The sequence below is a fragment of the Durio zibethinus genome, chromosome 2 (assembly GCF_047325235.1).
Source record: "Durio zibethinus cultivar Kanyao isolate XHJ-2024 chromosome 2, ASM4732523v1, whole genome shotgun sequence".
In the NCBI taxonomy this organism is placed as follows: domain Eukaryota; kingdom Viridiplantae; phylum Streptophyta; class Magnoliopsida; order Malvales; family Malvaceae; genus Durio; species Durio zibethinus.
The window spans coordinates 9,675,798-9,703,420 of record NC_143163.1 but is presented as its reverse complement, the minus strand read 5'-3'; the positions used below and the strand labels follow the sequence as shown (position 1 = coordinate 9,703,420).

The following is a 27,623-nucleotide window of genomic DNA, read 5'->3' as shown; positions in this document are numbered from 1 at the left end:
TATATTAACATATATACATTTATTGACGGTCTTGAACCATAGGTATATCTCTGCAAGTTATTTCGATACCTTAAAAATTGTCAGTATAGGTCTATATCGATAAGGGATATATTAACAATTAAAAATTCAATAAAATGCACATTTTAACTGTCAATATAGAGAGTTTATAGTGCTATACTGATGAATTTTAAGATTTTATCGACGCTTAATTGGACGTCACTATATGTCAGATTTCTTATAGTGATTTAATCCTCACCGCTGCACTAGTCATGTTAAAAAGGGTGTACTGCATCAGTTATTGTATCATATGAATCACATTGTTCATTCAAATACACACTAAGTATTTTTAATAATTTTAAATAGATATTATTTGAGAACCAAGTTACTACGTTAGACTTACATATATATATATATATATATAATAGTTTCTTTTCAAATGTTTTTTTTTTTTTTTTCACAAATTGACTTTCCAATACTGGGTGACCCTTAGAAAACCATCATATCATAACTTAGACTGGTATTTTCAACAAATTAAGCCCAATTACGTAACCCTTTTTTTTTTCTGTATAAACATCTAATTTACATGTCAGTAATATATTCTTATTCAATACCAATAATGAGACCCAAAAATTTTGATGTTGAATATGAGACGGGACAGTTCTCGATCGAGTTATTAGCACTGGAATATGAAAAACAGCTTCCTGCAGATGCACGCAAGGACTTAAAAGTTATAACCACATTACTTGGATGGCAATGCCCCACATGTCCCCTTCCGAATTAGAACTGTTAAATTAACCATTGTTGTTTTGTGCAGGTGGCCTTGTAAATTAAATTCTTGACCACCGTTGTAGTTAGAAAAGCTGCTTTCTAGTGCAATAGCATTACAAGTCTTGCAAATATCACGAAAGTTGAACAGCCAATGGCTAAACTAATTATAGAACTAGGTTGGCTCTACTTCACCGTCTAATAGTAAGTGTCTTGAGTGATCAACAATTTCACTGACTAATTAATATCGGACATCAATCATTCAGTGCCATGGCAATCAATCAGGAATCTGATTTTCAGCCTTTTCTTTCTTCTGTCTGCATAAAACCGTGATATATTAGCAATCAACGAAGCTGAGAAATTTGCTAATTACTAATACGGAAATACCAAATGTCTCATGCAACAAGTGCTGAAGAAACCCATTTTCTTGGAAAATTTTGGCTGACAGCTATCAGAAGTCACTATGAAGTTTCCAATCCTCGTTGATGCTGCAAATCTACATCAAACATCTGTTTCCCATAGAATTGATTAAAACAGTTATAATCACTGGAATGCGACTCACTAACAGCCTTAATTAGCCGTACCATCCGGACAGATCTTAAGTCTAGAGACTCTAGAGAAATGCAATCTTAGCATTAGAAGAGGCGCGGGAAAACCCCATCATCTGAGATCTAATCTTTTGTCTTCGTAGGGAATCTCCGCAGTTGCAATTTCCTGAGAAAAGAGTCACTTCTTGCAATGCCTTTCCATGCTTCAACAAAAACTTTGCTAGACTAACTTCGTTCTCATATTCGAAGAATCCGTGGATTTTTAGAACACTAAGGTGGTTTAGGAAGGATTTCAAAGACTGGGTTTGAGATTCCCAAAATTGTTCTTCCTCTGAGGTAGGCATGTCCCACAAGTCCTTGTTCCATTTCTGAAAATTAGTGAAAACCAAAAAACAAAAAGGCGAAAATGACCAGGTGAATCAAATTGAACTTCAACTAGGAAGCTTATATATAATATAAACGAAAAAAGAAATGAAAATTTTGTGGCACTTACTCTTCTTTCAATCTTGTAATCATTTACAATCTTGAGAATTAGAGTGTGTAATATGGGAGAGCTCTTGAATAGATAAGCTAATCCAGGGAAGTTATGTTTGTTGAAGCCAGTTTGAATCTCCAGAGATTTGAGATTGTTGAATGGATATTGCATTACATTTGCAATATAATTATTCTTGCTTGACAACATCTGCTATATTGACAACTACAGGTAAGGTTTACATCCAGAGGAAGGCAGTTATGGACAAATTTTGACTATTCATGAATGGCTTTAGGTAAATGTAATTAATGCAAGTTTAATTGCTCCGAAAAAAATGTTTCACAAATCTTTTTAGAGGGGTTCTTGCATTGGATTTCCTTTAAGTAAATATGATGCAACCTAATCATTGTTGCAAAAAAAAAAAAAATCGTTTTAGATGCATGAGTTCAATGGTGAACAGTTGAGAGGAAGATTTGTGAACATCATGATCTTCTTAGTAGAAAATGTTTGACAATATCCAAAAAATTAGTGAAACTAAATCCTTTCTCCAAACACTTCAAAAAAAGTATAATTAAATATAAGTTTCATGCATATAGGGGAATAAATCAACTTCTAAGAAAAACTACACTTTATTAATTACCATGCATGGATAGTCACCATCCAATAATAAAGAAGAAAATGTACCTCAACGCATTGGGTTTCAAGTGTTAGGCAATGGACCCGAGAGAGTCCTGACAAAAGATTAGATACACTCTGAAGCTTTGTTACACTTTTATCTTCATGAAGTACAAAGAAACCAATGGAGGCCTCATGCACCGAAATCAAATTCTCTAACGAGCTAGTTTCGGTGATGGCATTATATTCCCAAACCATAATTCTGAGGCTTGGAGCATTAATCTTCACCCAACTCTTGTCAAAATAAGCATCAAAACAGCTTGCAACTTGCAATCTCTTTAATTTTGCCCCGGAAACTTCCAAGGCATGTAACTGGAAACAATTTTCTAGGGTCAAATCTTCGAGGACCATGCAACTAACCTTTAGATGTTTCAACCCGAAGCAAGCATCGAGATTCAATTTCTTGAGCCGAGGAAATGACGAATCCGTAAACAAATCTGAAAGAGAGGGTTGGCTGTATAAAATGACAAGAGAGAGAGATAAAGTGTGGAGCGAGCGGAAACCACCTTTCATAACCGGTGGAGGAGGCAACCTGAAACCAGGATAACGAGATCTCAACTTGAAGACCCGCAAAGATTCACTTGTGATAACACTTCGGGGGAAATTAAAATAATCATCCGTGGCCACCTCAACATCTAATTCCTGCACATTCTGCCTTACGGCACGACGGATCAAGCCATTTAGACGTGAAAAACTCAAAGAAGCACGGAAACGAAGGATCCTTATATCGGAATGCTTGTTGCGGAGAGCTAATACCTGGCTAATGAAGTCCATTCTTTTAGCAGAGGAAGAATCGGGGGATGATCTTTTCTCATTACTAGGCTTGATGTTTGTTGAAGGAACTGATCCAATTGGGTTAATGGAGGTGAAGTCAAGGTCAGGGAAGGATGACCACAAAGATCTCCATCTTTTTGATAAGACACTGGTTTGTGCTATGGTTTTGATAGGAAGATGGAAAAGAATGTGATGGAGAACAACGTCAGGGAGATCAGTGATCCTGTCAATCCCATTTTCGCCTTCAAACCAAAACTTCTTTCGCTTTGCAGATCTTGTTTTCATTGAAACATTGGTATTTTCTTTTTTTCTTTTCTTTCTCGTTTGCCAAATATTATTTTTTTCAGTGAAATCTATATGTTGAGAAATGGTGAGGTAATTAAGGTTTGAATTTTTCAAAAGAATGAAGTAAGGTGATAACGAGAAGTGCGTTTGAGTTTGTTTGAAATCTCAAATCAAATAAATAAATAAAAATATACAGAAATTTATTTTGCCATATGTTAGTGTTGCAGTATGTTGTAAACTATACTATCATCCAAATTAGATTAATAAACTTTCTTAAATATGAAAGATTTAATAATAAAATAAATTGTGAGCCAAATTCATTGTTTGAAAACGTATATTGTTCATCATAACGATAACTTGGGCAAAGAACCTCGCATATTATATCCAAAATTCCTTTGGAATTTGGCCAGGATTTCATTTATATCCTAAAAATAGTATACATATATGCATTAACTTTGTACTATATGATATCCAACCTTACTCTTGTTTAATTGTTGGCCAGAAAAACCTCTTGCTCAATTGTTAACCCAATAAAACACGATTAGGGAGCACCTAATCTATCACAATAAAATCATATTATAGTCCATGAAAATGAAATCTTATATTATAAAGTAAATTACCTATTGACTATACACTTTTTATAAATTACACACATATACTAAATGAAAACAGTTTTCATTATTAATATTAAAATTATTATTTCATGCACTATCAATGAAAATTTTACTCTATTATCATGTCATTTTTTATTTTATTAATTTATTAATAATCTCGATAATAGAGTTTAAAAACTTTTATAATTAATAGTAGTTATACTGTGTTAGTATATTAAATATAAATATTATCTTGATTTTATAATTAACCAAACTGGATTTTTTTTATGAAACCAAACTAGATGATTTGATTGACATTGTCAGAGATTGCACGATCTTAAAAATGCCTAAGCACATAAGCGATTGTAATTTAGGATTTACTTGGCCAATTTCCAAATAATTAAGAACATTAATGATTTGATTGACACTGCCAAACGCAATTTTCCAAGTGACATGCTTCCCTTTTAGGGATGGCGGAACCAAGGTGAAGAATGCTATTTTTGTTTTGCGCAGGACATGAACATGAACAAAAACAAATGTGGCAAGTTCGCAAATTTAGGAAGCTCTTTATAGAACAATTCTGAGTAATCTCATGCCCCAACCAATACAAAGTTTGAAGAGAGAGAGAGGAGATCCTGATCCAACTAATATTATCACACTATTCCGGAGATAATGTTTCAGTGAAAAGATTTTTAATCTTGTCTCCGGTACCTGCATAATGCAGTTCCAGTTCTTCCAGTTCAGGGAAGCCAACGTTACTACAACTTCTTGAAGAGAAATCAAAGGATTATTCATCTGGAGCTTCAAAAAACATGGGAAAATCAGGTCTGCTCCTTAGAATGGACTTAACAAGCCTCGACCCTCTTGACTATACAACTGCACTTATTTGGAGGTTTTAATTAGGAATCTCATCCAACTCGAAAGCTTGAGAAATTCCATGGACCACAAACTTCTTGGATTGAAAGATATTTGGTGCAACAATCTTAGCTCCGTTAATGATCAATTCTTGTGTAATATTGACACCCCCCAATATCACCAGATCATGATCAGGAACTAAAGTACTTAGTGATGCATTAACAGGCAAAGAAGCAAGTTCCATAAAGGTGAACTTTCGAGGTAGTATGTGAATCCTTACTATTTTCTCAAGCAAAGCTGAAGGAGATGCTACAAACGAAAATTCCGGTGGAGCAAAGACTGTAACAGAATTGAAGTTCATTTGATCGTCAAGAATCCCATCAAGAACAGAATTCAGGCCAATTGCAAACGAAACGAATCCCTTGGAGCTTAGCCAATGGATAATATGCATCCATTCAACCATTTTCTTGGTATCAGTAACCTCTGAAACCAAGCTAAGATTAGAATCACATATCGGTGCTTGAATATGATCCCAACTCCGATCACCATATAGAGAATCCATAGAGGTAAATGGACCAAGAACACCATGAATTGTTAAGGGCCCTTCAAGAAAAATATCCGGATGGGAAACCAACACATGATTGATCTCTACCACTCTTTCTCTCGCATCAACCTTCGTTATAGCCACATTCTTTCCATGAAGAATGGTAGGGAAGCAACTACCTTGGTGCTTCTTCAAGAGATCATTCATGGAAAGCTGAAGAGGAGAGGCATGATATTGGAAAAGATGCTTCAAGAGCCAAAAAGTGTGAGAGGATTTTGCAATGGAAGAGTCCGGGATTGCAAAGATTGTGGAGTGTGGAGAGGAAATGAACATTTCAGGGGTGATTTGAAGGAGGGCGGCTATGATGTTAAAATTACCTGTTCTTCTTAGAGCGGCAGAGGCTTCTAAAAAGAGTGGTGCTGTGGTCGATTTGGTCGGTAGTGGTTCATCTTTTGGTAGTAAATGTATCGCTGTGGAGATTGCTAGGAAAGCTAACAAAACCGAGATGGTGAAGTAGACTGGCGCACGCCACCAATTTGAAGAAAAGGCCATTTTTCTGCTGTGAAAGTTGAGTTTTGAGAGGGACACAGAGTAGGTCTTGAAGAAATAAATAAATCGCACCGCCTGACATAGTCACAACATAAACTTTTCTCTTGGGCTTGGCTTGAATTTCACTTTGGACAAACCAAAGGGCCCAGATTCAGGCTTCAGCATTTGGGCCTTGGGCAATTTAAGACCTAAATAGCCCCAAAATGTTCACATCATCTAAAGCATAACCGCTTGAGCTTTAGGGAAAATAAAATAACTTGTAACGCTCCGATTCACCTAATTCAATACGGGTTTTTTTTATTTCAAAATCAAGGAAGAGATAAGCTAGGTCGAGATCAAAAATAAAAAAATGGGAGTCGAGTTGAGGTAAGTGTAAGGTATCTTGTGAGCCTTTATTTACAGTAATAATGTATTTGATTTTTTATTTAATTTTATATTTCTTATAAATGTATACTAGATTAAAAACTCTATTATTTGATGCTAATTCAAGAGATTAATTCAATAATATATATTTAAAAATAATTAAAATATAATTTATATTAAAAATAAAGTTTTTAATCAAAATTACATTAAAATAAAATCATAAAACCAATTTTCGAGCGAGACAAGATGTGGGTTATTAATATTTCAGTTGGGTCGAACTCCCGCTGTTAGGGTGAGGCAAGACATGTTCAGGTTTAAGAGAAGATACGCTTAGGTCAGGTTTGGCAGACAAAAGGACTTGATCTATCCTGAGGATAAAAGCACTCTTACTCTAAAAAATATATATCCATGCAATTAAAGTTATAGAGATTTCAGATTGGGGAAGCTGTGCACATGGCATTGCTATTTTTTTTTTTCTTTTTTTAAAAAATATTTGAATTTTTTTTATTAATAAAAAATGTGTAAAGGTAAGGAAATGACTGTTGAACAGAAGGAAGATGGTGAGTAGGTAAGAAAGTCTGAATGTTTGAGATGGACGTTAGGGTTAAGAAAAAGGAAAGAAGAAAAAAAGAAAGACGGGGCTACAAAGATTGAGTGGGGAATGTTGTGAAAAACAAAAAGAAAAAAATGAAAGAGTTGCGGCGGGTCAGGTACAAATCAGTGAACCAAACTCGAATTGATTCAGTCCTAAAAACTTGAACAAACCGTATCCAAGATTAATGCTTGATTTGGATTTCAACGGAGCCACGGTGAGGCGCAATTTAAGACGTGAATCATGTAATTTTTGTGTTTACGTGATACCAGTGCGGTGTACCATTGTGATGATTGATGGAGTTCAGTTGCGCACTGGAGCCTCATTGGTCCAGTGAAAATTTTTTTAATTTCAATTACAACTTTTTTGCCATTTTTATCCTCCTTCGTTTTATATTTTTTCAACTTTGTTTATTTTTAATTTTTTATTTAATAGTTTTCAAAATGATTTTATTTTTTTATAAGATAAAATTTTTAATTATTAATATTTACTAGCAAAACTATTATTTAACATAAAAATAATTTACATTTTTTAATAATTTATTAATTTTATAAATTTAAAATAATTTAAAATATTTATTACATATGCCTTTCAAAAATATTGTAAATTCAATATATAATGTTATAATAATATTTTTATTATTTATTAATTTTTATAAGTTAAGTAATTTAAATTTGTTATTACATATAAATTTTAAACTAATGTTTTTAATGGTCATCTTTCATCTCATTATAATTTAATTCATCGTCACTATTGTGTTTGTATCCAAACACATATTTTTATTATTGATTTTAATCTTATCACTATAACAATTAATTTCACCTCCATTACTGTTTTTAATTTCGCTAGAACTACTCTTATTGTTTATCCAAATGAATCCTCAATCTTAACTCGTTCCAAACCCACCTATTTTGTACCTTTTTATTGAATTGGGTTTGACCTAACATTGTGGTACAATTTTTGTCTTTTATTTGCTAATTTCATTATTTAAGTATATACAAGTTTATGCTATATATATATATATATACATATATGAATATCTTTGAGCATTAGTAGAATTATGATTAGTTTTCTTTATGATAATAAGAGAGTAAATTAAATATGGCATAAGAAAATTAAATAACTTAATAATAGAATTAACTTACATTATCACGTTTTTTGTTTGTATCATATGTACTTGGTAAAGGATGTGAGAATTAAAATATAAGCATATGGCATGTTATAATGTTTAGGTTGAAAGAACTTATCTATTAGATACAAAAATTATGGTGTCATCAACAATTTTTTTTAAGTAGGCATAATTGGCCACTTATGTGAATATATCATTTTTAAGATTATTCTAAATGTAAACTAAAGATTTCTAAAAAGAATAGACTTTGATCTACATTATAGAACTAAGGTTGGGAAGTTGATTATGTACAGGAAAGATATTAGTATCCCATTACACCCAAAATTAATACCAAGTTAATTATGTGTCATATTACCTAAGCTTTAATCAAATAAGCTTTTGATCATGCAAATAAAACAATTTCAATCCTTTTATTTATTTAAACAACCTTATTATACAAAAAAAAAAATTTCTATCATAAATTCTATCATGCAATCATGTAATAATAAGAAATATTATGCCAATATAGAAAAAAAAAAAAAAAAACAAAAAAGCAAAAATGATGCCAACATATCATGCCATAAATATAAAATCATACCAAAATATCCATGCAAAAATATCATGCAATAATATAAAATATCATGTAATAATATAAAATCCCATGCTAATATTAATTGCCATGCAAAAATATTAACCATACAAATATAATATTAATCATGAAATATAATCATGCAAATAATACAATTAAATATATAATCATGTAAGTAATAATTAATCATGCAATTAAATTTCTATAATGCAATTAAATATATAATCATGTAATTAATAATTAATCATGCAATTAAATATATAATTATGCAATAAAAATTTTAAAAAATCATATTATAAAATATCTTATCGAAGTTTTTTTTATTTTAAAGATATTTATAAAAATATAAATAACAAAATTGAAATAGGGGAAAAAATAAGAAATAAAATTACCAAAATTGGACTTAGACAAGACTTAAGCTTATGTTTGGTCGAAGTTTGAAACTCGAATTTAGAGATATTAATCTTACTCATACTCAACGGGGAAGCCGACTTGTTATCTAAATGAAAATAAGGATGGGTATTATATTATGAGTATGAAGATGAAGATGTATATGATTTTAATTTTTTATTGAGTATGAGGATAAGGATAGGTAATATAGTACCCGCTCCATACCCATACCCTATATATATTTATACATATTTAGTAAATAGAGTTTTTTTATTAAATAATATAAATTATTATTTTAGATTAATTAGAATTAATATACTTTTATTGAAAATATGTATTAATATATATATTTATAAAAAAAATTACCTAAATATACAAGATAAAAATTAAAAAAAGTTAAAAAAATAAATTTTAGTTTTTATTTTTTAAAAAGTTAAAGGTATGGGGATTACCTATATCCACTAAATACCCACAGGGATAGGAATGTGGATGTGGATAAATTTAAAATATCCATTAAGTTTAAGTATAGGGATGGGGAATGCTCTATCCTATCCATACCCTACCCATTGACATCCCTACTTGAATTAGGCTTCTAGTAATTAGGTCAAGTGTTAATCATTAAACCCCACACTTTCTTTTAGCTTTCCACTTCTATCTTATTCAAATAGAATCAAGCTCCATCATTTGTTATTGCTGCCAAAGCCATAGAGTTGTTGGTTCCTAGTCTAAAAATTTTTTTAAGAAATCTGCTTGCTGCTTGTCTTTTATGTATTTTCTCACAATAATTGCCTCTATGTGTTGCTGATGTGTTGCTCTTTGTTACTTAATACTTGATTGCTAGATGCTTACCTTTCTTTCTGTATGAGCTTATTTGCTTTTGGAAACTAAGTTTATTGTTGCATATTTGATCTTTTTGTTGCTTATTACCAAATTGCTTCTTGTTTTCTTGTTAAACTGCTAGTAGTTTATTGAAAACTGCTTATGTTTACTAACTGCCTTTGGGAATTGAGCTTGTTTTTACTATTTCATTGCTTTTGCCCTTGATTATTTACCATTGGACTATTGATGGTCTTTTTTCTATGATTGCCTTATAATTGCCTATTTTCCTCTTGTTGTTGATTAAGGGCCGATTGTGCTACTTTTGTGTTTGCCATTGTCGAATTGCTCCCTGTTTCAAAATTTTGCCTAAAATTGCCTCTATATTAATTATAAATTCTCTATGAGATATCCCTTTCCTGATTACATATTAAAGTTCTTTATATAAAGATTCAACCCATTCTAATTTGGAAAAGTTTAGGTCCTGTCGAAACTAAGAAACTTTTCATGATTTGATTTTTTGTAATCTTTTCATTTTCAGTAAATTGAGCTCTAAGAATTTCCCATGCATGATCAGTCAATAAATCCTAGAACCTGAGGCTAAATTTTGGAATCAAGATCGAATTCGCCACTCCCTTTTGCTAAAATCCAGATGATTTTCTTCTGATTTCATTTTTTTCTTTTTGTTTTCCTTTTCATTTTTTAACTTTTGACTTTTTGAAAAATTTTGACCAAACAACATTAAACTAAAAAATTAAAATTAAAATTAAAAGATCACAATCCAAATTAAAAATTAAAATCAAACTCTAAATCAATACCTTTTAGGCTTTTAATCTTTTAGGCCTAAAATTTTGCATTAAGGCCCAAAATTCAAAGCCTAATGGATTTCAAAAAAAAATTTTGACAAAATAAAATGTCTACAACTACCTTTCTTTTTGCACTTGCTGTGAAACAGGAATTGTATGAAGATAAAAGACATACATCTTGTTTGGATCAAAAAAAAAATTGAAAAATAAAATTGTAAAAGCTACCCCACAACTTAAGCTTGAAAACTTTAAAAAATAAAATAATCTCTGCTGAGGCTTCAACTTTGAAAAAGAAAAAATAAATGGTACTCTTGGTTTCAAGTTTGAAAAATAAAGTTCTCTTCCACCAAGACTTTAACTTTTGAAAAATAAAGTATTCCTCCACCGAGCCTTTAACTTTGAAAAATAAAGTACTCCTTAATCGAAGCGCCAACTTTGATAAAATAAAGTACTTTTTCGTCGATGCTTTAACTTTGAACAAATAAAGTACTTCTCTACTAAGGCTTTAACTTTAAATAAATGCTCCACTATAACTGAGGCTTGAAACTTTAAATAAAATTCATGACCAAGAAAGCTCCTTTTTAACAAATGCTTGAAACTTTAAAATTCATGTCCAGGAAAGCTTATTCTCAATAAAGGCTTGAAACATTAAAATTCTTACCACAAAATGGTTTCTATCATTTGAACTAGATCTTTATTGATCATTTTCCAATGTTTCTTTTTAAAATTATCTCAACATCTAGTTTTTTCTTCTTACTTTCCAAACATATGCAACGAATGTATACAAGAATGAAAAGATTTTTCAAAATTCTTAAATTTAATTTCAAATTTTAAACTTTAGTTTTCCTACCTTTCTAAACATGTATGATGCATAGAATGAATATGATGAATGCAAAATTCTCAACATAATATATGTAACATGTAATGGATGCAATGAATGCAGTGAATACAATGCCTGAAATGCAAAAATCTTATCATGATGCATGAATGCAATGACTATAATGCATGCAATGAATGTAATGCAAAGGTCAGTATCATGTATCTCTAATTATGATAAATGCTTTTCAAGACTTTTTTTCATGTTTTCTCTCTTTTTTAACTTTCTATCATGTTCTTCTTTAACTTTTTTTGAGCTAACTAGCAAATGTATTAGCTAATTTATGACCAAAATTCTCTAATTTCATCATTTGATCTCAGCATTTGAAATGTTTTTTTTTTCATTTATAAGCCACAAGGATCAATATCCTTTTAAACCTCTTTTATCATTCTCATTTCATTTTCAATCTACCTCAATCATTTTTAACTTTTTCTTTTCATTTGTAAGCCCTAAAGACCAACATCCTTTGACTTATTTCATCATTTACCCTTCATTTTTTATTTGCCCCAATCACTTTCAAGTTTTTTTAAATAAAGCAATGATCTTTTGCATCAGTCATTTGTTTATTCATTATCATTCCAATTCAATAACAAATGTAATCCATCAGACTTCCTTAAGGAATAAATATAAAGAACAAGAAAAATTAAAAAAAAGATATTCAATATAATAACAAATTTAGGAAAGAATAAATAGGCCAAGAAACCATTCCAAAGTAATTCATCAAGATAAATATAGGGAAAGGCTTACCACATCTAAGATAATGAATATCAAAACAATTTTAAACAAATTAATTATGAATTCTTTTTCAAAAACTTATTCCATTGATATCCTTGATCATTGAGCTCACTAATTCAGGCATTATGCATATCTTATGGGATCTTCATTAAAGTTATTTTCCTAAGTCTTTGTTTTACTTAAATCACCATTTTCGAGTTTTCAGTTTAAGTCTTCCTTTTTTTATTTTCTTTTTACTTTTTTTTTTTGCTTTTTTTGCTTTATTTTCTTTTTTTATGCACATTTTTTTCTCTTTATTTTCTTTCCTCTTGATTCATCAGTGACATTTTGATCAAAATCTTAGACAACATATTACAAGTTTACCTTAATTCAATTCATAACACTTCAATTTTAGTATTCACATTCAATCAAAATAGACATTTAAAAGATGTAACAGTGGCTAAGGTAAGAGGTTATGAAATAAATTGATAAAGTAGGCTATTCGAAGAGTAATCAAACAAAGAATAATTTTTTTCATGTAGAACACTTTGACATTTTACCCCATCAATTTGTTATTCTTTTTTTTTCTCATCATACTTTATTTCATTTTTCATCATTTTTTAAAAAAGATCTAAGAACAAAATAGCTTTGTTTTTAAAATCATTAAGGACCTTCACCTCTTTTTTTTTTTTATGGACAACCTTTTCAAACTCTATCCCTCTAATGTAAGGGTGATCCTTGGTTGGGGTTTCTTCTAAAAAAAATTTTAATAGGCTTAAATAGGGTAGCAAATGGATAATTTTACTCTTTGTGTAAAAGATAGAAGAAGTATGACTATTTCTCATTTCAAACATAAATGCTCTCAATGAAAAATATTTATTGACTAAGAGTAAACTTGTGAATAAATTATTACAAAAAAATCACAAGCTGCATCACTTTCATCTTTCAATGATTGAAATTCCTTGCTTATTTCATGAAATATACCTTCTTTTACTTTAATAGTCCCAATAGATTAAGAACCTCAACTTATCAATCACATCAACATGAACAATTTTTTCAAAATTGAATCTTAAATTATTGTCATGATTCTTTAAACATTCATTATTTAGAATAAGAAAATGGGTGAAATATGATAGGCATATAAGAAGGTAATGGAATAAATGAGAAAATGTAATGAAAATGCATTTGTCATTTTATTGAAATGATGAAAGATAAAAAAAAGACTAACATAAAAAACTCTCAAAATATTTATAAATACTTGCATTATTTCCTAAATTTACAAGCATTCATAAAGACTTTTTCAAGATTATGCCCTAGTGTCGTTAAGTAAAGGGTTCTTGATAACATATATCTTTGCTTCTTGATCAAAATTCACCAATATAATTTTGATCAAACTTTACACTTTATACTTCAATGCTATGCAATTTTTTGTAGCTAACAATCCCAGGATAATAGTCATAATTAGCATTAGCATCATACCATTTGTAATAAAGAGGCCTCATAGGTTCTAAATAAATTGGTGCGACCAAGTTGTTCTCAATGAGTTGAAGGACCAATTCTTAGATTGAGCAGCTGGCTAATTTGAAAGTGCAAATTTGGGTGGTTACATGACTAGTTGATAAGCATGAAGACTTTAGGAAATGTTGTTTATGCTTAGGTAATAAGGCTGGTACATTGAATAAGGATAATATAGGTTAAAGCCTCCCACCTATTGCCCCTTATGAATTACTACTTGAGTATTTTTTTTTTCTTTTTCAATATAATCTCTTTCTTTTCATTAGCTGTATCACCACCTTCAAGCTTGCCATTCTTGATAGTATTATCAATGATTTCTTTAGAAATTACTATATTAACAAAGTTCTTGGTAGCATTGCCAATCATCCTCTCATAATAAGGAGCCTAAAAAATGTTAAAAAATATAACTATAGCTTATTTTTCAATCAACAAGGATTAAACTTGACCAATAGCATCTCTTCACTTCTAAGCATTCTTTAAAACTCTTAGTATCATTCTTTTTCATCTTTGTAGAGACATGTGGTATGGTGTCAAATCTATAATATGCTTATATTGTGTAGTGAAAACCCTTGCAAGTTCTATCCATCCATGGATATGAGCTTTATCCAATTGCACATACCACCTAGCAATTGAATAAGTAAGACTATCCTAGAAAACATAGATAAACAACTTCTCATTATGCATGTATGCAGCCATATTGTGACAATACATAGTCATATGTGTAACAGGGCATTTGGTTTTATAATACTTCTTAAACTCAAGCACCTTGAACTTTAGTGGAATCACGATATCAAAAACCAAGCATAATCCAGTAGCATCCATTGACCCATAAAAATTTATCTCTTCAATGGCTCTAAACCTCTATTTTATGAGATCCATCTTTTGAGAATAAGAGCTTTTTTTGGCATCTATAAAGCCTATTTTTAATTTTTTTTTACTTTTTGGGTCATCAAGATTTAAAATTATGTAGGATCAGATGTCTTGATATGAAGAATAGGGTTAATGAGAGCAAGAGCAGTAGCTGTTAGCATGTCAATCTGTATGTAATGGTAGCTTACAGTAAATGGTATTTGGTGTTTGGCCCCTTAAGATGCATGTACTAAATATGGGCCAAAGCCAAAAGGATATAATGGATTTGTCTTATTTTGTATCAGTACCTTTTCCACCACTTTTTTCCTTATTCATGTTTTTTAGAAACTCAGTAATAGTCTCTAACTACCCCTTCAGTTCTTTTTGTGCCTTTTTTAGCTTTTGGAAGCGGAGAGTATTTTTTTTCTTCCATGATCCTTATTTGGCATCTAGTGTTGTAGCGCTTCAAATTATTTGAAATTTGAGCTATCCTTAAACCTTGATTTACCATAATTATGGTGCATATTTAGAAAGATGTTCATGAAACCATCCTATCTTTAGTTTATGAATGCATGTATGCATGAATACCCTAAAAATATTTAATGATGTAAAAGCATACATATACAGTAAAAGGAAAGTATTAGGATTCATAATATATACAACGAACAATATAACATAATATATACAAAAAACAATATAACAGGTTATTATGCACATAATATATATATAGGAAACAATTTATAATTTTATAAGCAAAATAATAAATGTCCCATCATGTGTCCTATTTAGGGTTTTTTAACAAAAGGAAGGGTAGAACTCTAACTTAGGTTCTGATTCTTACAGTTTATGTACATGCTGGGTTTAAAAGTCAGACACTCTAAAAGTTTTCAAATTATTTCTTACATTATCATCTATTATAAACTAGTAAAACACTTCAATTCTCACCCACCATCATACACTCAAATGAAAAATGTTCAATTTCATTGGAAGTTTTCACAACGCACATAAAGATTATCATCGCATAAGAGTGTAAATAGTTATTCCATCCTAATAAAGGATAAAACCTGCATCTAGAGCTTATACATGAATGCAAGAGTGGTGTGTGTAAAGGGACACACCAAATAATCAAATAAATTGATGCAAAACAAGAAAATAAATAGGTTAGTAATATGAAAATCACAAATAATTACATAATAAAACCATCAAAATAAGCCTTAAGATAACTTATAACTAATTATTGGCTTGACTCTCTAATGTCTTCAGTGGAATCGCCAAACTGTCATAATTTTTAGGTTAGGAAAACCTATCCATTAGACATAAAAATCATGGAGCTATCACTAATAGTTTTAGTTATGTGTGATTGGCCACTTAGGTGAATCTATCCTTTCTAAGGTTATCCTAAGTATAAAATGAGAGACCATAAAAAGAATAGGTTATAGTCTATATCACAGATATAAGGTTTGGAAGTCGGTTATGTGCAGGAAAGGTATTGGTACCCTATTATGCCAAAAATTGGTACTAAGTTAATTATGTATTAAATTACCTAAGCCTTAATTAAAAATAGTTTTGATCATGCAAATAAAAACAATTCCAATCTTTTTATTTATTTACACAACCTTGTCATACAAGAAAATTCTATCATAAATCATATCATGCAATCATGCTATAATAAAAATATCATGACAATATAAAAAAAAAAACCAAAAATCTTGCCAAGATATCGTGCCATAATTATAAAATCATGTCAAAATCATACCAAAATATCCATGCAAAAATATCATGCAATAATATAAAATACTATGTAAAATATTAATTACCATGCAAATATATTAACTATGCAAATATAATATTAATCATGCAAATAATACAATTAAATATATAATCATGCAAATAATAATTAATCAGGCAACTAAATATATAATCATGCAATTAAAATCATAAAAAAATCATATTATAAAATATCTTTTCAAAGTTTTTTTTTTTAATTTTAAAGATATTCATAAAAATATAAATAACAAAATCAAAAGAAGAAAAAAAAATAAGAAAGAAAATTACCAAAATTGGACTTAGACAAAAGCTTATGCTTGCTTTAAGGCTAAAACTTGAATCAGGCTTCCAATAATTACGTCAAGTGTTAATTGTTAGATCCTACACTTTCTTTTAGCTTTCCTCTTCCATCTTATTCAAACAAACTCCAAGCTCTACCATAAGCTGTTGCTACCAAAGCCACGGAGTTACTCATTCATAGTTTTAAAAATTTTCTAGGGAATTTACTTGTTGCTTGTCTTTTATTTATTTTCTCATAATAATACCTTTATGTGTTGCTGATGTGTTGTTTCTTTTTGCTTACTACTTGATTGCTCGATGCATGCCCTTCCTCCTATTGCGAGCTTATTTGCTTATAAAAATTAAAGTTGTTGCTATATGTTTGATCTTGCTACTTATTGTCAAATCGATTCCTACTTTCTTGTTGAATTGCTTGTGATTGGTTGAAAACTACTTATGTCTACTAATTGTCTTTGGAAATTGAGCTTGTTTTTACTGCTTGGTTAATCTTGCTCTTGATTCCTCATTATTGATGATCATTCTTCTATGATTGCCTTTTAATTACCTATTTGCTGTTAAGTAAAGCCTGATTATGCTGCTCTATATTTGCCTTTGTCTAATTGCTTTTTTTTTTTAAATTTGCCTAAAACTGCCTTTATATTAATTATGAATTCTTTGTAAGGCTCCCATTTCCTTATTACAGATTAGAGTTGTTTACATAAAGATTCAACCCTTTCTAATTTGGAAAAGTTTAAGCCCTGTCAAATCTAGGAAAATTTTCATGATTTGATTTTTTGTAGTCTTTTTCTTTTGAGTAGATTAAACCCTAAGAATTTTCCATGCATGATCAATTAATAAATCCTAGCATCTACCATTTCCTTTTGCCAAAATCCACACAATTTTCTTCTGATTTTCTTTCTGATGTGATTTTTTTTTTTTTTTTTTTACTTTTCACTTTTTGACAATTTTTGACCAAAACAACATTAAACCAAAAATTAAAATTAAAATTAAAAGATCACAATCCAAATTAAAACCAATTAAATTCAAACTCCAAATCAATACCTTATTAGGCTTTTAATCTTTTAAGCCCAAAATTTTGTATTAAGATCTAAAATTTGAAACCTAATGGATTTCTGAAAATTTTCTTGGCAAAATAGGATGCCTACATGATAATAAGTGAAAATCATCCCAATGATAAAAATTCTAAATAATAATTAATGTGCTGCTTTCTAAGGATGTTTTGAATGAGAAAATTCTTTTAAATTTTACCATAATTATGAAAAATTTAGAGGGAAACTCTAATATCACTAATTAACATTTAAAAAATAAACAAATGGAAAAGAATAAATCAAATTGAAAATTGAAAATAAGATATTTTTAGGAACCTTGAAGAAATAATAAAATAAAATGGTTAATCTAATTTTATTTTGCAAAGTTATTTTTTATTCCATCATTAAAATTTAATAAATTAGAAAATAAATGGAAACCATTCTAATTATGGAATTCTAATGTGCAATTACTTTATTTTTTAATATTTATTTGGATTACTTTTTTAATTTTTTCACTTATTATGCTTTTTTGTATTCCCATTTAAGTAGGAAGTTGTTAATTAATTACACTCTTTGCAGTTCTTTTTGTAGGTAATTTTACTAATTAAACTCTTTGTTTTGTAAATTTCAAGGTATACTATTTTATTTTTGCAATCAATTTTATATTTTTTGAATTTTGAAAAAAAAATATGATTTTTTTGTATTTTTTCCCTTTTTGTTTTTACTTGATTGTATTGATTGTGCATGGGTCCATAGCCAAGTCTTTCAATATCCTTTTCATATTTTTCTAATTCTTAAGATTGCATTATTTTAGTTACAAAATTTCATTTTTAAATGGTCTTTAATATGTTTCTATGCAATTTGTTGTTTTTTATTTTGTTTTATAACCATTTGATTCCATATAGGTAGATTTGTTTAAAGGTTGGATTATCTGCTCAAATCCAAAAGTCTATCTAAGTTTTGAGAATGTTTTAACAAAAAATTAAAATCCGTTAAATGGGTTGATATAATTTTTAAACTCATTTAAATTTCGTACTAGACTTTGGATAAAAGATTTAAATCTCGAGTCTGGCCCAACCCGATGTGAATTCTTATATGTATAAAATTTTTATTTTTCTATATACGTGAATTGTATATAAATTAATCACAAATATATATAAATTAAAAATTAAAAATATATATTTTATTAAATTAAATTTTAATTTTTATATAATTTTAATTTTTAATTTATATATATAATATATTTTATTTTATATATATATATGAATTAAATATAATCCCATTAAATTTAATTTAATTATTTTTAAATTTTTTATTATAAAAATTAAGTTTAATTGATGGATTTGAAATTTATTTTTTCAATTTAAGTTGTATTTGAAAAAATTTTGAAACCCAAAATTTCAGATCGAACCAAGCCTAAATAAGTATATAAACTATTAACAACAAACATAAGTCCAGCCTAAACTCGATCCTGTCCAACCCATGAACTCCTCTACCTATAAGTTTCTTATTCCAAATGGGCCGTAGCATTTGATACCTATATATTTTTATTATGTTTCTACATTATATTTTGGTGGAAAAAAACATTTTTAAATTGGTTTTTTATATGTATGTGTGTGGTTGTGATATGTTTTATATCCTTTAATTCCTATGAGTTTCTTATCGAGAGTTAAAGATATATTCAAGCATGCACCTGAATAATACAAGTCCTTTCTTTCCTTATATATCAGAAGTAATCTTTGTTGGCTTATAAATGCATTTTGCCTTGATCCGTTATCTTTGTTTTCAATTTTTTTGTCATCTATGGTTGTGGTGTGGCTTTTTGTTAAGGGATAAATTTACGAGGTTTTATTTCGTCTAGGGCTGCCTTCTCCTATGTTTAACACTTGAGTATATGGCGAGTGTATTGTAACAACATATGTAACTATGTACAATAATGGATATTCGAGCTATTTTAGGATTTTTCTCTCTTTTGTTTGATCATGGAATTCTGATTTGTTGTGTTTGAACAATTGAACACAGATATAATATGATTATGTAAAATGCTTAATGTACCAGATTTACGAAAGGATTTAAGCTCATGCTTCATATGTTTTCTTTTTTTTGGTGTTGTGATTTATTAAATTGTTCTATGAGACATTTTATTTATCAAAAAAATTTTTTTGCTAATTATCAAACTAAATTTTTACTTATTTATTCTATAAATATTATTAAACAAAACGCTAAAATTCTTAATTCCATACACAAATGACATGTGAATATAAATAACTTCATAAATAAATTTCTATTATTAATATATATGAATAATTTATTTTACATTGATATTAGTATATATTAAAGAATATAAAATATTTAAAATTTCTTTTCAAAAAGATAATAAAAAATTATCCCGCAATATGGCAGGGGTGTAACTCTAGTGACTATAAATAAGATTTAGTATTTGATACGTTGAAGCATTTCAACTATAATTCTTTTTATTATAACATTAAAATTATTTAATCATAACAAAAAATTATGTGAGGATCCAACACTAATTTAATTGGTTAATTGTAATATAATTATTGTAAGTGATATACTTCTTTGATAAACTACAAGTGTAAATTTTTAATTTTACTAGTGGTATTAAAAAATTAAAATATATCATATTTTTATTTTTAATTTATTTTTTTATTTTTTTAAATATACTTTAAAAGGTACATGTCACTTATGAATTTCAGTTATAAAATCTAAAAATTGTACAGTATGTTTAATAATTTCTCTATAAATGTTGTCAACGATTTCGCAAATTTCATTCGCAAGATCGTTTACTACGAAAATGTTAGTTATTCATCAATTGATTATGCAACCACTTTGCTCTTTAAGAATGAACTTAACATCAACATCTGTTGCCAACCTGTGGTTGAAGATCTGAACTTCAGTCAACGTGGAATATCTATCACCAAATCTAATTTTTGCTAATAGAGAGGTTGAAGGACCATAAATGGCTGCTAAGGCATGATAGAGACATGTACAAGAATTTGGTTACAGAGCACATGATCCCGTAATACCTTCTCGAGGAGACTTAATGGTCTTAACTAACTTGGGTGGTGTTAAATTATGCCTGCAAGGCTGCAACCAAATTGTTTAGGCTTCGGTGTTTCGAAAACCCCGAAGCTAATTTCTTAGCATTCATTTAATTTGTGGTGCTTGACAGGTTCCCTATTTATTCAGAAACGCCATGCAAAAAACTAAAGACAGCTTTCGGCTAATAATTGCGCCCTGTGGTGGCCTGGTCTGGTAGGCTAAAATTGCGTGTTCTGTTTCAGCTTTCCTTCTTCATATAGTACAAGCACAATAAAGTTACGACTCAAATTTTTAATTTAGCTGAAATAATAAAGTTGGCCGATACCATAATTCACGCACCGTGGAAACCAGGACACTTTGAAACAAGCAAGAAAGAATAGAATATTCACTCTTATTAGGAGAAACAAACTTGGAAGATTCCTGCTCTAAAGAAATTAGATCGGACCATGGACTATCAGATCCGAGCACTAAAATAACACCCAACAGTTTCATGTGAAAGATGATTCTTAAATTAAGGAGCAGGCAAGAGCAGCATCTCTGATAGATCCACTTTCCTGCTAAAATAGAGAAAAAAATAATCTGCTGACTACCATGTCAATGATTCTCCATTATTCATGTAAAAATGAAAGATTTGCATTTTTTCCTAATATGGGACCAACTCTTAAAATGCAACTCTCAAAATCAACTCCTTCCTTGATTATGTATAATATTAAAATCAAATAGATATGATAGTTTATGTATTTAAGCAATGATTAACATATATAAAATATAAAAGTTATCATATCCATAATAAAATCATATCAACATTTCAAATATAAAATATATTTTTTATTTTTACAAAATTTCATATATAATTTTTGTTAAAATTTAAATCATATCATATTCTTTCATATCATATCATATTTAAAATTATCATATTTAACTATTTCAAAAAAATTAAAACGAAATTAGAAAAACAATGGAAGTGTCACACACTTGTAATTTGTTCTCATATATAGACAGAGTAGACGAAACGCAAAAGTAAAAATTTCACGCTATAAGGATACATTTTCAATTTTCAATCTGATATTCGCCTGACATTACAAAAAAGAATAACAATTCCTATTGTAGTGAAATAATTATGTATGAAGTTCGTTACTTTTCTTCTACCTATAGTTTTATGAAACAAAGGAGAAAAAGAAAATTGTGAAAACTAAAAGGAATTATATTTGATGTATTGTTAACATATAAATTTTATATATTATTAGTGAATAAGATGATGTTATTTTATTAATTAAGTGAATAAGATAATAATATCTTATTAATGAGTAAATTTTTTTAAAAATATTTATTTTAAAAATTGATTAAATATAAACTCAAATTAAAAAGCATAAAATTTAGAGTCAACAAAGGAAACGATTAAAGCTCAAAGTTTTACACCATTTTATTTTCTTGTAACTCGAATGTAGGCAAAAACAGCTGCGAAAATAGCGGTGACAAGTCCACCAATAATGACACCACCACCAGCCACAGACTTATCTGGTAAATGATGCTTTCCGAGCCGTCTGATCTCTGGTGCTTCAGCATCTTTGGTCTCATTAGACGACTCGGCAGGACTTGTGGCAGGCTCGTCTGCTTCTCTAGTCACCACCCAACCTGGCACATCCTCATTACGAACCTTAATCTCGGATGGTTTTACCTTGGATTTATCAGCCATTGCATGGACCAGCAATACCTCGACCAAAACCAAGGAAACCAAAACGACCTTTCCCAAACCCATGTTTTAGGAAATTAAGAAAATGAAATATTGAGCTGTTGACTAGTTTTTTTTTTTTTTTTTCTTGAGTGCCAGAACTGTTTTCAACACACAACACAAGCAAGGGATTTTGCTATGTTATTTATGTTATGTGGGTTGCTGAAGCTATATATATAGAGAGAACATGGATGGTTAAGAATTTGGTGTGGTTTTGATTTTGAAATAGTAAAAAAGGTATATTTCCAGATTTTTGGATTTGGGTCCTGCCGGAGTAATAAAGTTGGGATTTAATGGATGGTCGGTGGTGTGGAGTTTGGTTTTTGGGGCGGAAAGAAAATAAAATGTTTGGGTTGATTGTTGGGTTACTAGATTTCACTTCAACCTACGGAAGTGAAAGGGTGAGCGAAAGACACTTGTCACCAATGGCAATGTGTCAAGAGTTTAGATTATGATTATGACAGCAGACTACAACTTGATTCTCCAAACAAACTTATTGCTTCACCTTTTGACTGTTGTGAAGATGGAGAGATATTTCCCTTTTCTTCTGCGCAGGATTCCCTCAGGACCGCAACGCAAGATCACCTGTAATAAATTCATCTCAAGTGTTGCATTCCCTCCGGCACCGAAGTATTTGACTTGACTATGTTTGTTCGTTGTAGGGGTTTTTTTATTGTATTCTGTTTTCTTGCAGGTGGGATTTAGATTTGTTACTGTTATTATCCAACGTTACTTCAGAATTCAGATCAGAACTGTTTCTCTGTTACGTTTAAGGTTAGTGTCCCGGCGGCCCAGCGGGGATTTATCAGAGAGCGAGGGCCGTGTAGGACCAGTGACTATCATTTCATGGCCCAGATTAGCCTCTTTCACCAACCTTTAATTTCTCCAAGCCTTTGCTCATGGCAGGAGGTTGGGGGTTGTTTTAATGAATGCAGCAAGTCATATGGCTGTGTTTTTAAAATAGTTAGAAAATGGAATTAAATTTAAGTAAAGCTTGAGAATAATCATGATTGTATTATCAGAACAATAATATTTTTTTATTTTTATTAAAAGTTCAAAATACACTCTTCAAAATTCATAAATCAACTGAAAGATCAAGTCAATAATCAAATTTTTAGATGGAGTTTTGGTGGAGTTTTGGATGCCGAGTATGAGTGGTTTTGATAGATGTGATGTTAATAGATTTAGAAAAATATAGAGATTTTTTTTTTAACATGAAATTTTCTTTATTTTACCTTTGATTTAGCTGAAATTGTGATAGTTATTATTGTTTTGAGGTATTGGAATAAGGATTAAGCATTCAAGATTGAGCTAGGCAGAAACTTTGTTATGAAGTTTTTTCTTTCATTTGTTGTGTCTGAAAAATGTTGATATATTTGCACAAAAAGACGCTAATTGGTAGTTGATAGCTTATGTGACTGTCAATTTTTTGAATAAAATTTAACGATTTGATATAATTTACAAAATTCAATTTTAATTTAAAATAAATTAAAGTTTAATGACACAAATAAAATTTTGATCCAAGTTAGTTCAGTAACCAATTGACTCTCAACGCTCTAATTTATGCATCTAATGATCAAATTTCCAAATAAATGAAATATTATATGTACCAAGCCATCAGATTACTGAGCTTTGGTTAAATTTTTGGTTCATAGCTTATAGGGAGACAAACAGGGGTACGTCCACGAAAAAGGAAGAGAGGCAAAAGCAAATATTTAACACTTATCATTATCTAAAAATTTTAAAATTTCAATTAAAAAAAGGAGAGACAGAGAAAGATCCTTAAGAAGATGCATACGTGTTAAAAATTTTGATGCTTTTGGATTTAAAGGAGATCAGTGAGGAAACGTTTAGTGAGGGTAAAACAATATTATACATTTTTTTATGTATAAACCATGCCTGCAAACAAGGAGAGGGTGGGAGTAGAGAGGATGGCAATGAACATGATAGTGGTATGGTACGATCTAATTTAAAAAATGCACCAAAACCCAATACAATAGTCAAAATATTCATGGATTAGGAATTGCTCCTCATCTTGTCAAATTAAACATAGCAGCATGAAATAATAAGAATGAAGATGAGTGGGGGGAGTAGAGCTTTAATTTACTTTTTTGGTCTGCACTCCAGCATAGTGCTCCACATGCTTAATGGGTGGCAATGGTGCTGGGGACATGGACCCTCAATCATATCTCACAAACAACACGACTACTAATTTTCATGACCAGTTAGACAGAAGAGGCCTATCAGAAGTCAGAAGGTTAAGGGTCTGAATCTATTGGCCCCTTCTCTGTTTTGTTTTTGTGCTGGTGGGTGATTGGGATATCTTCTTTGGGGCACGTCACATAAACTGAATTTCCGACTACAGTTCATGGTGACTCTTCACTGGTTTGTGATGTCTCCATATTTTTGTTCTTGTGCATGTCATTCACGAAAACTACACTTCTACCTGACAATAGAATCGAGGAACAGATCGTGGTCCTCATCTTTGGGGGTTTCGTTTTTTATGTGATAATTTTGTCTGCAATATTTCTAAATAATTAGCCTTGGATTTATCCACAAACCATACGCATCCCAGGCAATATTGCTACAATATTATAGTCGTCACAGCTTCTTTGCAAATATGTTACGACCTTACAGTATAAATATTTTATTTTGTTTAAAATTTTTTTGATATTAAAAATAAATTTTGAATTATGAATTAGATCTTAATTAAAAAAAGTAAATTTTGATTTTAAAAATTAAATCTTAAATTTTATTTGTATTTTTTAGTTTAACTTTTAATTTTATTATTTTGTTTTTCTAGAGTCAAAGTAAAAAAAAAAGGTTGGAAAACGTAAAAAGGGAAAACTAATAAATTTGAGTTTGGAAATTGGAATTTAATAGTTTGTGGTTTAAGCAAATACTTGATCCGAATCCAAGAATCCAAGGAAAAAGGAAAGATCACAAGAAAAAATCTTGGGAAATTTTTTTATTACATTCTGTTAAAATTGGGGATTTCCTAGTTGAATTGGGATTTCAATCCCTATATAGACTTGAAATCTACAATCAGAAGTGGGACACCAGCAGCAATATACAGAAAAATGGAACAAGCAATCAGACGAGAATCAAAGAAGCAACAAGATCATTTAGCACAAAGGCAGTTTCGGGCAAAGACAGAACCAGCAGCGCAAGAAGGATAGACGAATCAAACAAAACAGAGAGACATGTAGTTCAATTTTCCAACCGGCACAGAAGCAAAAATAGAGAGTTTCAACAAACTTCAACTAGCTTCCAAACCGAAAGCCAGTAAACACAATCCCAGCAATAAACCCAATCCAGAAACAGAGCCGAGGATCAGTATCAAGCAATCTCCAACACAGTAGCTGTCGTACCTATAGATCCAAAATCCCGAAACTAAAAACACAGCAGCCACCGAAGCTAAATCAGAAACTCTAACAAACAAAAGCAAACCCAAACAATATACAAATGTTTAAGCAAAAGAATTTTGGTGGGGCTTTTGGCTTAAAGGCTTCTGAGGATCCTTGTGCTCTTCAAACTGATACTGGACTAGAGGATAGGAAGTGGAAAATTTTTTGGTTCCTTTCGAAGTTTTAGGTGACGGAAAAGGAGAAACGGTGGCAACTTGGATTTTAGGTCAAGTTTTGGTTCTTGGTAGTTTTTCAGAAAAGAGAGAAGCAAAACGTGGAGATTGATAAAACATTGTTTCTTTATTTGGGTGACTAATTCCTGGCAGAAAGTAGATTTGGAGGTTGACTCAGAAATTTTCAACGCAGAGAAGGAGGAGAGGAGTTTGGAGGTTTTTCAGTGGTCTCTGGCGGCTGCACAAGGTGGAAACAAGCTGCCTAGACCTAGGATTGGGTGCTCTAGTTGAACAATCTTGGAGAGAAGTTGGGAGAATTTGAGAAATTAGAGAGAGAGCTGAAGAAGAAAATGACAACAAAAGAAACTCTTTGGGCTTTTATTGGCGACCAAAACTGCGCCGTTTGGGGCTAAAGAACAGCCGCTGATCTGCGAGCAACGTGGCTTGTTTTGATCAGTTTTTATTCTGCAGTTGTTTTTTATTTACATGCATATATTTTATTTGGCTTGATAATTGATTTATTCATTTATTTTTTGTATATTTGTATGAATTAGTTTAATTGGTGAAAATTAAAGATTTATGAGTCTAATTTATTTGCATGTTTTCTTTGCATGATTTTAGGATATTTAATTTTATGATTTATTATTTGTATAATAATATATTTGTATGATTATTAATATATATCACCTTATTGTTTTTGTATGATTTATTTTATTTTTGATTTTTTTCATGATTTATTGCATGATATTTTTTATATTTATTGCATGATTTTTATATGATATTGCATGATATTTTATTTGTATGTTTGCATGATTTGATTAAGATAGAATTTTTTGTATGACAATATTGTGTAAATAAATAAAAGGATTGTAATTAATTTATTTGTATAATAAAAAAAACATCTTTGATTAAAGATTATGTACGATAACATATAATTAACTTGGTATTAATTTTGGGCGTAATGGGATGCTAAAACCTTCTTTACACATAATCAACTCTCAAACTTAATTTTGTTATCGTATACCAAAACTTATTCTTTTTAAGGATCCTTAGTTTTAACTTAAATAATCCTAAAATAGATAAATTTATATAGGTGGCCAATCACATCTAAATAAAAAAAATTGGTGGTAATTTTTTTTTTTTGTGTCTAATAGGCAGGTTTTTAGACTTGAATGTTATGACAGTTTGATGACTCCAATGAGGACATTAGAAAGTCGAGTTATTAGTTAGTCGTGCATTATCTTAAGCCTTGCTTTAATGGTTTTTATTTTGTGATTACTTGTGATTATGTGCATTAAACCTTTTTATTTATTTTGTAGCTTATGATTTTTTTTACTAATTTATCTATTTATTTTATAGATTTTGGTTTGATTATTTGGGTTGGCATGTTCCTTTACACTCACTACATTTGCATTAATGGATAAGTTCTAAACTTAAGTTTTATCCTTTACGGAGGGGGTAAAGTACCTGTACT

General features: G+C 30.0%; 2 protein-coding genes across 2 annotated transcripts; both read right to left on the bottom strand.

Annotated features, from left to right (window-relative positions):
• Nucleotides 1-1,340: 1,340 nt before the first annotated feature.
• LOC111308423 (putative F-box/FBD/LRR-repeat protein At4g03220) lies at nucleotides 1,341-3,722 on the bottom strand. Its single transcript, XM_022906747.2, has 3 exons — nucleotides 2,470-3,722; nucleotides 1,807-1,995; nucleotides 1,341-1,681 (listed from the first exon to the last, which is right to left on the bottom strand). The coding sequence occupies exons 1-3, from the start codon at nucleotides 3,517-3,519 to the stop codon at nucleotides 1,379-1,381; spliced, it is 1,542 nt and encodes a 513-aa protein (XP_022762482.2). The 5' UTR covers nucleotides 3,520-3,722; the 3' UTR covers nucleotides 1,341-1,378.
• An 875-nt stretch (nucleotides 3,723-4,597) lies between these two features.
• Nucleotides 4,598-6,172, bottom strand: FLA21 (FASCICLIN-like arabinogalactan protein 21 precursor). Its single transcript, XM_022906746.2, has one exon. It carries the CDS (start codon nucleotides 6,061-6,063, stop codon nucleotides 5,008-5,010), a length of 1,056 nt encoding a protein of 351 aa, XP_022762481.2. The 5' UTR covers nucleotides 6,064-6,172; the 3' UTR covers nucleotides 4,598-5,007.
• Nucleotides 6,173-27,623: the final 21,451 nt, after the last annotated feature.